General features: G+C 36.4%; 1 protein-coding gene across 1 annotated transcript; it reads right to left on the minus strand.

Moving 5' to 3' along the window:
• Positions 1–3,625: 3,625 nt before the first annotated feature.
• LOC131855703 (uncharacterized) lies at positions 3,626–12,241 on the minus strand. The gene is made up of 6 exons (XM_059207003.1): positions 11,908–12,241; positions 9,397–9,502; positions 8,143–8,307; positions 6,650–6,819; positions 3,882–4,091; positions 3,626–3,676 (listed from the first exon to the last, which is right to left on the minus strand). Exons 1-6 carry the CDS (start codon positions 12,226–12,228, stop codon positions 3,626–3,628), a joined length of 1,023 nt encoding a protein of 340 aa, XP_059062986.1. The 5' UTR covers positions 12,229–12,241.
• Between the last annotated feature and the right edge of the window lie 1,694 nt (positions 12,242–13,935).

A 13,935-nucleotide genomic window follows, 5' to 3' on the forward strand; every position in this document is an offset into this window, starting at 1 on the left:
CGTGAATGTACAGCGACGCAATTTATGTGGAGTGGAATTTGAAAAAAGAAGAAAATAAAAGTACTGCTGCATCGACGTATCATTTCTGAAACTTCCCAATAGTTCATATTAGAAATTGATATGTTTTGTTTGATTTGTATTGTTTAAATCACTGTACATTTACACTTTCCATAAATTCTCTCTCTACATTCATAACGATTTTATTTATAATCCATTCTGCATACTGGATAAAATAATGACATATTAATTCAGAACTTCGAATAAATATTGATATTATTCAAATTACAATTGATTATAGAATTATGTCTTATGTAAAATGATAATAATGTGTTATATAAAAATCGAAAGGAGATCACGATGATGTGATTTTAGCAAAATCCTCCTATGTATTCATAATATATAAATGCACAATTTCATATAAACTGCCTTTACACGACATGTTCTTTCACGCGCGATTGAGCGCGGGAAAGATGGAGCGCGCGCGACATAACGTGGCAAAGATGGAACGCACGCGATTTAGCGCGGGAAGGATGGAACGCGCGCGATTTAGCCCGGGAAGGATGGAACGCGCGCGATTTGTGCGGACGCGGGAATGCGCTCACTGTTTGCATGCACAGTCTTTCTCGTTCTCTTTAACTACATTTATATGCACATTCTTTCCCGCGTGAATGATAATTCGCGCGGAAAAGGCGTTCGCACGATTGAAGTACGCGGGAAACTACAAGATGGCGGCGCGCAAGTCTTCTTCTTTCTCTTTATCGACATTAACATGCACATTCTATCCCGTGTGAATGACGAATCGCGCGGAAAGGGCGTTCGCACGATTGAAGTACGCGGGAAACTACAAGATGGCGGCGCGCAAGTCTTCTTCGTTCTCTTTATCTACATTTACATGCACATTCTATCCCGTGTGAATGACGATTGGCGCGGAAAAGGCGTTCGCACGATTGAAGCACGCGGGAAACTACAAGATGGCGGCGCTCAAGTCTTCTTCGTTCTCTTTATCTACATTTACATGCACATTCTATCCCGTGTGAATGACGAATCGCGCGGAAAGGGCGTTCGCACGAATGAGGTACGCGGGAAACTGCAAGATAAATGCACATTCTTTCCCGCGTGATTGAACGAACACCCTTTCCGCGCGAATCGCCAAATTATAGCTACTTCTATCTTCTCTATCCATTCTTTCCCGCGTAAAAGACGAATCGCGCGCGAAAGCGGCTACGTGTAAAGGACGCTATTATTAATACAACACTGATATTTTGTTACTTCCGATGTAGCTGTACGGAATTTGAACTATTATACAATATATATGAACTGTGATACATTTCACTCGCTGACTGTGATGGTCAGCTGTTTGCTTCGGTTGTTCTCGAACCTGTCCATGGTCTTTATGTCCAGGATCATGGAAATGGATATTCCCAGGCCTATCAGCATTATGAATGTCACCATCAGACCAGACCTGGAATGTAAAGGTAAATATTCTCACCGTTGCTTCTCAATTTATATATTCAAATATCCTATATGTTCATAAAAATCTTGATTTATTTCCAAAAAACAGCAATATTCATAATATTAATACTAGATTTAAAGACAAACTTAAAATTTATCAGTATTTCTCTACAATATTATACATGTATTATATATATATAAACCATCCTCTTGAATCACTCTATCTATTAAAAAAACCGCTTCAAAATCCGTTGCGTAGTTTTAAAGATTTAAGCATACATAGGGACGGACAGACAGCGACAGTGACTTTGTTTTATTCTAGCTACTTGCCCCAGCTTCGCACGAGTGTACATGTATTATATATATAAACTTTCCTCTTAATCAATTGATCACTCGCTTCAAAATCCGTTGTGTAGTTTTAAAGATTTAAGCACACATAGGGACGGACAGACAGCGACAGCGACATTGTTTTATACTATGTAAAGATTGAAAAAAACCACTTCAATATCCGTTGAGTAGTTTTAAAGCATTAAGCTTACATAGGGACGGACAGACAGCATACTATGTAATATGCAAAAATAAACTCACCAAATGGGAACCGTTGTGAAGCCAATACAATCGAAGGCGTCCGCGAACTTGCCAGTGCTATCCATATACGGCTGCATCTGAAATGTTTTACGGATGTAGTTTACAATATTCTTTTTTACACCATATAGGTGGCAAACAAGCATACGGCCCATCTGATGGTATTAATACCTCCACTTCATAGATTTAACAGTTGTTTCAACGTTTAAAAAAAAAACGTTAAAAATGTAATGTAACACGAATAAATAAACTGACTTTAAAAAAAAACAGTTTAATTTTTGTGCCAGTTCTTCTCAATTGAATCTGTAATTGAACTGGACGGTAGAGTAAAATAACACACAAACTTTAAAAAAAAAACAGTTTAGTTTCTTGACCGATTTTGACGGGCCTTTTATTCGGAGGTAGCAGATGTAATAAAGAGTAACTTAGACTACTTTAGAAAAATAAAGTTAAATTCCACGCGGATGAAATCGCGGGTACAGCTAGTATTATATAAATCCGATAACAAAATGCCAGTTCTTCTCAATTGAATCTGTAACGAATTGAACTGGACGGTAGAGTAAAATATTCACACAAAAACTTGACGTTCATAAACGGTGAGAATGTCCTACAGTAGGGTAGGTGAAAAAATGTTTAATGGGGCCATTGACGTGCCATCAAATAATTTTTACTTTCTGATTCATCATCATCATCTGCTTCTTCCTTATCCCATTTATTTGGAGTCGGCGTAATATGTTTTTCGCGTCCATTCATCCCTGTTCGCAGTCATTGCGTTATTTACTTCCTATCTCACCATACCATCTTTCAGACAGTCCATCCATCTCTTTTTCGGCCTTCCTCTGCCCTTATAACCATCCACATTCATATGTAACACCTTTCTTAAAATATTATCCTCGTTCCTACGCATTACATGTCCATACCATGATAGACGATTACTTATTTTAAATTTAATTAATTTTACTTTCTGATTATTTGGAAAATAATAAAAATAAATACTATCATAACTCTCTATGAAATAAAGTAAACAAAAGAGGTTCAGTTTGGATTGTTTTCATTACACGCATAAATTAAATTACTGTAAAATTAGTGTGACTTCTGTTGCTGCAGGTTAGATGACAAATAATTTATTCAGGCTTGTACGATGTTACTTTTTATAACACAGGGGACAAAAGCATGCGGCTCACCTGATGGTAAGTGATTACCGCCGCCCATGAGCACCCGCAACACCTGCAAGTACGTTGTCGGCCTTTTAAAAATAAGCTAAGCTCTTTTCTTGAAGGTTTCAATATCGTATCGGTTGAAATACCATTGCTGGAAGGTGATTCCACAATGTGGTTGTGCGAGGCAAAAAGTTTCTAGAAAACCGTACTGTGGAAGACCGCCATTCATCCAGATGATCAGGATGGTATTTCAGAAAAAAATTGCAAGCAAAATGCATGCTGAACTGGATTCATCTCTAACCGAGTTTTTAAAAATAATAATGACTCGCAGGCATAGGTAGGTGAAGATATTGTTAAAATAGCATGAGCCAGTTTCTTCAAACAGTTTTATGATCGACGACGTTCCCAAAATATTGTGTCGCGTGCCGTCAATGGTACATGTGCCATTGGTGGCGAACCAATGGCACACGTACCTTGTCCTACATGATCCTAATAATTTTTGATTTGATTTGTTTTGATCCTCTTTCGACTTGTAAATGTAAACTTACAAGGATTATTTAAAAGAGCAACACACAAGTTTCTTGCTCGTTCTTCTTGTGATGAGACAGCTTTCCGAACATGATCAAATTGTTATGACTAATAATTTTTGATTTGATTTGTTTTGATCCTCATCTCACAACTAACCTGTATATCTGGTAATGTCAGGGTCGCCTCCTCAGAGGAGTAGACCAGCGGCTGGGAGCAGTGGTACGCGCGCCCTAGGACTGCGGACGGCGCGTCAGGTGGAGCTGGTGCCTTCAAGTTGAGGCCGGTCGTCTCCAACCCAAACTTCACCTCCACACCCACAGCTGTCCACCATCCGGCCGCTTGTTTGAAGCTGAACTCTAAGGTGATCTGGTAACAGTGGTTAGAAACCTTTAGTAATAATATAATAATAATACGATAGCCGAAAAAATAACAAAATATAAAGAATTACAAACAGAAATAACCCGACTCTGGCACTTACAAAAAGTAACAATAGTCCAATCGCCCTCTCAACTACAGGTGTCATACCGAAAAAGCATCAGTCACAATAGCCCCCTAATATATACCCAATCTGTAGTTATAAATACATGCCGGATTGTTAGAAAGTTTCTACAGACAGATTAGGCCTACATTTGTATTATGGTATATCCACCTGATATAGAACATTGTTATGTACTTGGCTTAGGCCCGTACATAACAAGATTACCGGCGAAAGTAGAGAAAAAATAATATAAAAAAAAATAATAATAATAATAATAAACTCAGGACAATTCACACATCGCCATCGTGGTAGATTAAAAAATGTAATGACTATTCAAAAGTGCTTCAATGTAAGTTTATTTGAATAAATGATTTTCTATTCTATTCATCTAGACCCAAGTTAAGCTAGCTAAAGCTTGTGTTATGGGTACTAGACAACTGATACAAATATATAGATATATTTTTTTCGTAAGTACATACATATTATACATAGAAAACATGCAGGCCGATACAAACAGTCATACTCGTGAATACAAATGTCGAACCCGCGACCACCACAAATAAAGCGGTGTGCTAAGTCGCTAGACCACCAAGGCCGTAAGGGTATTTTTTTTTATGGATCATAATGGAATGGAGCACCCGCCTGCGCTAACGGTTTACACTGGGGGGAAGGGGGTATTGTTAGTAATGTGGACTGATGATCCCATTGCTAGCAATGTACCATGTCAGGTCGACCTCCACGCGGTTCCCCCTGGAAACCATCGTGATACATTCCTAGTGAATTTGTCACGTTGGGCACACTGACCTGACCTCATGTTCATCCTATCATCCTCCACTGGTGCCCCGCCAGCGTAAACCGTTTTCTTTTTAAAGAATGATAATGGAATGATGCACCCGCCTTTTTTTTTTTAACTTGGAGAAAATCCCTCATGGAGACCCGCCGGCCCGGGGGAAGCCCGCGGGTACTGTGAGACTCCTACTCACTAAAAACTCCAAGATGTCCCTCACCCAACGCCATATGCCGAAATCGCGGGATCGATAACAGTCAACCGCGACTCATGGTGCACCCGCCTACGCTAACGGTTTACGCTGGCAGTTAACCCATCGTGACAAATTCACCAGGAATTTATCACGATGGGTTAAAGGGCGAACCGCGTGGAGGTCAACCTGACATGGTACATTGCTAGTAATAGGGTCATGAGTCCACATTACTAACAGTCCTCTTACCCCCTATTCTGTGTATATTAGATATGTATAAAGGAATACTTACTTAGCATCCCTTTACGGTTTGCTTTTAGGCGCGTTATTGAGCGTCTATATGTAATATTATATTATCTGTGGTCTAACTAACTAACTAACGTCTAATTGCTCTCATCGACTTCTAATAGATGGCGCTAATTGTTAAAGATGAGTAGAAGTATGGTGGATAGTAAAACTGGGATTGTGAGTGACAGTAATTGAAAGTAACAGTGTTTTGGTGAAAAGGATCGACAAATAAACATTGAACTACAGGTAATGTTTGTTGCATTGCGGTGACTCGTGTATGATTTGTAGTTTGTTTGTATCAGAAATTGTAAAAGTTTCAATAAAATTTCTTTGTTCTACAGAGCAACGCATGGTTTAATTTGTCGAGAGAACTAATATATGTACAATAGATAATTGACTTATAAAATGACATTTAAGTATTCCTTTATATATGTATTTACAATATATATATCTAAATAATTGTATCAATAGTCTAGTACCTATAACACAAGGTCTGCTTACTGTAGGACTAGATGACGCTGTGTTAATTATTTAAAATTATTTCTTTATTACATAGAAAACACCCAGACCGATACAAACAATCATATTCATAAATTTTAAATATTATACCGTGCGGGGAATCGAATCTGCAACCCAATCGACAGTATATTTAATTTAATAAGCATCTGTAATAGAGATGTCATGAATATATAATAGAGAGTAATAGAGATGTAATGACGACCTCGGTGGTTTAGCGGTCAAGCACACCGCTTTACGACCTATGGTCGCGGGTTCGATTCCTCGCACGGCACAAACATTTGTATTCATGAGTATGATTGTTTGTATCGGTCTGGGTGTTTTCTATGTATAATATGTATGTATTTACAAAAAAAAAAAAATTATGTATATGTGTCAGTTATCTAGTACCCATAATACAAGCTCTAGCTAGCTTAACTTGGGTCTAGATGGCTCTGTGTGAATTGTCCTAAGATTATTATATTATTATATTCGACTTTTACTAGTTATTCGGCAAAATTTTGCAAACTATTTGCCGAAGATTTGGCCGAGAGTCTAATAATCAGTTGTCGGGAACTCAGATGAATTTTGTTATTTTAGGTACGCACCTGTACACCCATGTTCTATTCTACTACACTCCACTCCACTCCACTGCACTCCACTCCACTCCACTCAACTGTACTCACCTTGTCCCTGGTCTGTCCGTCGGCGAAGCGCACCACGAGTATGGTGTAGAGTCTGGTAGGTTTTACTGTGGGCTCCCCGACGGGGGCGTTAAGCGCGATCGCCGTGCCGTTGGCCCAGCGCAGCTCCGGCCACCCGGATGAGTACAGCAGGGCATTTTTACCCGGCTGACCTGAAAATAACCGCATCTTACTATTACCACAGATAAAATAACATTCTATTACTAACTACGTATATCAATATTATTGTTAGTAATATTAGTATAATACTACTATAATATATATACATATATGCCGCATAGTGTTAAGTCCGCCAAATGTACTATACTATATATTATATTGTGTGCATTAAAGTTATATAAATAAAAAAATATATATATACTAGCAGACTCGGCCACTTGTTGCTGTGGCTAACAGTTTCTTTATATATAAAAATAATTTGCAATAAAATAATATTGCGACTATAAATTGAGATGTAAGCTATCATATCTTTCAAGTTGGAACAAATTGCACACAATGTGCAAATCAAATTTATTTATTTATTTATTTATTACATTTATTACGTCACACATCTCAACACAATAAAAACGATGCCGACAGCTGCATATAAATTATTATATAAGATAAACGTAAATAAAAACAATTCATTAAATTAGAGATGAAATCATTATATACAAAGAAAAAAAAAAATAATAATAAAAAAACCAATAATAATAATAAAGTAAAAAATGCATTTCCAATCCACCACTGCGGAGCTTCGCCACCGCGTCACTGTGTACTGATGTATGTGTAAGGGGCCCATCTCAGCATTATGCCATGACAAAAGCCACGACGCTGATTTTCAGTGGAACCCCGAATGAGTGAAATTTGCAATCGGTTCAGTAGTTTAGGAGTCCATCGCGGACAAACGTCGTGACACGTAATTTCTCTCTAAACTCTTTAAATGTTTTTCTTTCTTTTTCTTTCTTTCTTTCTAATTTTTATATACAAAGATATATATTTGTGGTAATTGTCAATTAACACAAATACATATATACAGATTTTTCAGAAATACATACTTAATATACATACATAAATAATAGCCAGACCGAGACCAACAGTCATACAAATTTTTTTCGTACTAATATGTAATATTATCTTATCTGTGGTATTACTCTATTACTGTTGACCGAAACTGACCTTTACAACATCACCGGACGATAGGGGGCGAGTGCAGATGGTACTCCAAACCAAAGGAAGGACTTATGGAGCGGCTGAAGGCCAACTCCCGCCTGATGGATACGACTTTAGTCTGACAGCACTGCTAGGGGTTCGAACCTCGGCTCAGACCGTCGAAATTCGATCCCTGTTTGAATTGGACGGGGGATCGATCGGAGGGGATCATACTCTTGAATGTAAATCATTGTACCGCGCGTGGAATATAACCCGTGGCCATCTGAAATTAAGCCGTGTACTATCCCGCTAGATCACTGAGTTGATCTACTCTTTAAACTCACCAGTAGCATTGTACAGAGCATACTTGGGAAGTGTTCGACCACCAAGTTTCTCGTCATCCGTGACAGTAGTCCCACTAGTTGTGGATTCATCACCAGCCTGGCGCCGTGCACGTGACCAGGAGTCGCTCTCGTAATCCGCCGACTGGCTCCGAGATACGGAATTACCTGAAAGATAATAAGAGCTAGCCTTTAATTTTTGGCCCTGACGGGTCTATAATAATAATAATTATTATTATTATTATTTATTTATTTCGGATCTTGTAGTTTCGGATCTTACTAACTAAAAGGTAGGTCTAGGTAAAGGTCTAGATAGCAAACTTTGAAAGGGACGAGCACAATAGATGCGAGCATAATAGCCCCCCCAATAAAAAAATAATGCGTGACCCCAAAAAGTGGTTTTAAAAAGAAGAAACTCTCTCAATCGGCTTGTCTTTTAAGTTTTTAAATATTTCCGAAATTAAAAACTAAATTTATTTTGAAATTATATAATAAAATAAATAAAGAGAATCTTTATTAAATTAAACTTAATATAAGAACTTTGAAAAGTCATATTATTTTATTCTACCACTCATTCGGAACGTGCACTCATGACAAGAAGAATGAGCAAGAATCAAGGAGAGCAAGAAACATGCGTGTTGCTCTTTTTGCCTTATTTGTAAATTTTTTAGTATTGCTAATTTATTAAAGTCATTCATTCAATATGAATGACTTTAATATTATCCAGTTATTTTTTTTCTATAACAAATTATTACTACAACTTACTACAAATAGACTTTACATATTGTAATTTACATATTTCTAAACCCTTTTGATTATGACATAGCCACAGTCGACAACTTTCATAATATTGCTTATCGCAAAACATCAGGCGCTATTGACTGTGCACTATTCATCTTTAATAACAGTTTTCAAAATATATATTAAGATTTTCAAACTTACTTATATAATATTATAAGGGAAGATTGATTTTTTCTAAATTTTTCTCCTTTAATTAGTTTCATCACTCTACGAGTAATATGTAAAACATTCAGCAGCACCACTGAACATAGTTTGTGTAATATGTTCTGGAAATCACTTATAATATTATATGTGAATTTTAATAGAACATTTTACATCTATAAAAATTACAAATAATATTATACTTTTTCATTGTATTTTCTCCATTTTTCTAGTATCCGCGAATAAACCATTGCCATATTAATTTAGTTTAATATTTTCCAATTGCATATACCTCTATTTCCAAAAGCAACTAACCAAGTACTCCAAGCACACGTCCTGGCCCGTATATGTCCTGCAAGCGAGCGAAGGTCTCCGTCATTTGAGCGTCGCGCTCCGACCACGGCCCCTGCAGCGTCAGCATCTGTAACCAGACATCATCATTCAATCAAATCGAAGCAAGTCATTAAATAGTATAAAACAAAGTCGCTGTCGCTGTCTGTCCGTCCTTATGTATGCTTAAATGTTGTAATTTATTTGTATTTATGTACCTTTAGTATTTGTATGTATATCTTATATATAAAATTCTCGTGTCACAGTTTTCGTTCCCATACTCCTCCGAAACGACTTGACCGATTCTCATGAAATTTTGTGAGCGTATTGAGTAGGTCTGAGAATCGGCCAACATCTATTTTTCATTCCCCTAAATGTTAGGGGTAGTCCACCCCTAAATTTTTTTTTATTTTAAGGCAAAACAACGTTTGCCGGGACAACTAGTGTATTTATAGTATTCATATATTATCTAACTTTTTTATATAATGCGCCACTTTTCTGGGAACTTGGGAAGCAGAAGTTTTAATGTGGGGAAAAGTGTTCCCCTATTCAAAACTTCTGTTTCCCAGGTTGTCTGTAAAAGATTGCTTTCAGCGATAAGGCCGCCTTTTGTTAGCATATCATTACATAGTATAAAACAAAGTCGCTGTCGCTGTCTGTCCGTCCCTATGGTTAAATCTTTAAAACTACGCGACGGATTTTGTAGCAGTTTTTTTAATAGATAGAGTGATTCAAGAGGAAGGTTTATATATATAATACATGTACACCCGTGCGAAGCCGGGGTTTATGGATAATTTTTTTTTAACTTTATTTATATAAAGTTAAAAAAAATTATGCATCATAAGGACTTTTTTATTATTATTAATAATAAATTACTCTTAATAAGCGTTATCGATAGCTATCTTCACCTTTTTCAAACAATGTGCCTCTAAAAAATCAACCCAATTTCAAAGAAAGCAGAAATAAATTTCGGAAAATATATTGTAGTACTGCAAAATATGATTATTCTTTGGAAATTAAAAATATTGTATAAACTGTGCTTTTTGCAACTAAGTTAATACTCTTTTAGAGTAGCCCTTGTGAGATTTGCTGGCATTTATATTTAAAATTCCATAGATAAGACAGCGGGCCCTTATACACATACTCGTGGACCCCCAGAGGTCTGCCGACCACAGCTTAAAAAACTGTAAACACTGCTCTAGTTAAAATTAAATTCTATATTAAAAATGTGTAACAAAAATTCAAATATCACAATATCTTTATTCGTATTCTATTACAGATTCTTATGATATGTCAAATCTACCGTCAGTTCGGAATGATTTCAAGATGAGAAGAACTGACAAGAAACTCAGCTCGTATTCTTTTCAAATAAATGTTGTACATGTTTACAATAATGCACGGTCATTAAAATTCAAATCAATTCTTAAATATATAATGCTTAACAATATTTATGTAAAAGAAAACACGCAAGTTTCTTGCTCGTTCTTCTAGTGATAAGTCTGCTTTCAGAATGAGCGGTAGAATAAATGAAAAAATATATAATCTATTCAAAAGTGTTTACATTAAGTTTATTTGAATACAAATTTTGTTAGTAATGTACCAAATTTTTAAATGATGATATGGAATAGTGGGTGCACCATTCCATCGCCTGCACTGTCTGTTTACGTTGGCGGGGCACCAGTGGAGGATGATAAGATGAACATGAGATCAGACCTATATTCTTAAGGACATTACAATATATGTATATACAGTAGACCCGCGGTTAACCGACAATCGTTTTGCAGGGTAATTTGTCGGATCATAGAGGGGGCCTATGGGGTCCGCTATAGACCGGTTTTTTTTTACAAAAGAGTACCTTGTAATCCGACAAATTACAGGTCCAGTGATAAGGTTCTATGTTATATATGTATGTATATGCACTCTGAACTACAAATATTACTTCATTATGTATGTCAACTACTAAAAGATTCGTTATGAATTAGGTGGTCTAAAATATCACATTTTTCTTGAATTGTCAGTGTTTTGTGCTTTCGCTTCTGAACTGATAGGTAATACACAATGAAAAAAGGCAGTAAACAATGAACACCACTATCTTCATCACATGGAAGTAGTCAAATTCAACTAAGCAATCATAATCAAAACAATACCCTACGCGTCGAGTATAACAGTGGTGACACGTACAAGACTTTTTTTTTTTCACGTCAGGAAAATCCATCATGGAGAACCATCCGCTTAGGGACGAATGGATACTGCCGGACTCCTACCTGCTAAAAACCTGACGACTGTTCCTCCTCGACATAATCGCCGTGGCCATGGGATACGCAAGAATTCACACGTACAAGACTAGTTCAACCTTGTTCAATCATGCATTAGCGACGATTGTCAAAAAAAGATTCAATAATAAATAACAGACCATGACGGATTACAAGGGGGGCCGGATAGGACAGGGGCCGGATTACCGCGGGTCTACTGTATTTATTTGAACTATTTGCTCACCTGAGTCTCGTTACTAATATAATCAGGGTGCACATCCAGGAAGTCCTGCGGTAAAACCAACGTAGTCTGCCCCTCCAACATCTTCCTCAGACGTGGAAAATAACCACTGGATAGCGGCACCGAGTCCTGGTTATTGAAGACCACTATCGCAGCCTGTTCCCCATATATACTCATCAGGTCATCTTGATCTAAATATTTCAGTGCCGGCCTTTTGTATTTCTCAAGCGATTTTGGACCGAAAAATAAGAAGGGACCTTCCAAATTTCCATTCACTACATATATATATGTTAATAGTAATATGAGATATATTTTCGAATGCATTTTGAGTGCTCGCTGATATGTTTGGGCTGTGAATGAAGGTGGATGTGGATATCGATTCCAGAGCGCGCATGCGCTGTGTGCTCAGATGAATTCTGACAACTTCGTGTTGTGATCTGCCGCGAATTTTAATATTTACATACAAAAAAATATGGTAACTTTGTGCAAAATCTACTTCTTGCACTATATTAGACTATGCACATATCATCGCAAGAAGGAAATAAAAAAAATGTGTTACACTTGAAATGTCTCTTTTAATTTTATTTTCTTTTTTTATTTTATGTAACGTACAATGGGTCTGAAATGTTTTTATGAAATCAAACCAAAATATCCTAATTCGTCTGATATATCAAATCTGCTTTACTCACTGATCTGTAATATATACATATAAATAAAATTGGAGTGTCTGTTTGTAATATTGAAATAACCATTTTTTACTACATACATATAAATACGGTACATACTACCAAAATAATATTTTTTACAATTTTTGTGTCTGCCTGTTTGTTCCGGCTAATCTCTGCAATGGCTGGACCGATTTTGACAGGACTTTTTTTGGCAGGTAACTGATGTAATAAGAAGTAACTTAGGGTACCTTTAATTTAGAAAAATAAGGTTAAGTTCCACGCGGACGAAGTCGCGAGAACAGGTAGTAGTTAATAACATCTTGCTATACTTTTATTCCCGCGGTACAGGATCGCCTAGTACGGGGTACAATGTATAATCAACTTTATAGCATTTATTATATGTTTTAAAATTAATAAACGACATTAAATTAAATGCAAGGCGAAGCAGTAGTTACTGATTACGAGAACGCTAAAAGTATTTTTTTTTTATTTATTCATTTATTTCAGGCAACTAGGCCCATATTATATATACCTTATAGACTAACATATATATAATATAATATTTAAAAACTAATACAATGATATTGTCTGTGTGATCACGGCACTGAAGACGGCAATCTGCCACGGTAGCGCCGATAGTGTGACAGCAATCTGAGCATTGTGTCTCATGTTCATAAAACATATTTTACATTGCACGTTGCTGGTGTATGTACAACAGTTACTACTTTTTACATTTGAAAATAAAACAAATATTTATTTATTTTATTTATACACCACTTATAGATTACAGAACAAAAAAAAAACAAATAAAATAGAAAATATACATTGATACAAAAGGCGGTCTCATCGCTAAGCAATCTCTTCCAGACTACCTTTAGGTGGATAGAGAAATAAAAATAAGAACAGAGTATATATATATATATATATAACTCAAAGGTGACTGACATAGTGATCTATCAACGCACAGCCCAAACCACTGGACGGATCCGGCTGAAATGTGGCATGCAGGTAGATGTTATGACGTAGGCATTCGCTAAGAATCATCCGGATTTTGATTAATTCTATCCCCAAGTGGATAAAATAGGGGATGAAAGTTTGTATGAAACTTTGTCAATTTTTGAGACTTTATACATTCATGACGTAGGCATCCTCTAAGAAAGGATTTTGATAAATTCAACCCCTAAGGAGATAAATTAACGCGAGCAAAGCAGCGGACAAAAGCTAGTAAATATATATGACTCAAATATACATAAATATAAATAACTGTTCATGTAATAACTCTAAATAAAGCAATAAGATATAGATAATAAAATATGATTATATTTATCACTACACATAGTATAAAACAAAGTCTCTGTCGCTG

This window comes from Achroia grisella, unplaced genomic scaffold, assembly GCF_030625045.1.
Source record: "Achroia grisella isolate CSIRO2021 unplaced genomic scaffold, CSIRO_AGI_Agris_v1 utg1462, whole genome shotgun sequence".
NCBI classification, from domain to species: Eukaryota; Metazoa; Arthropoda; class Insecta; order Lepidoptera; family Pyralidae; genus Achroia; species Achroia grisella.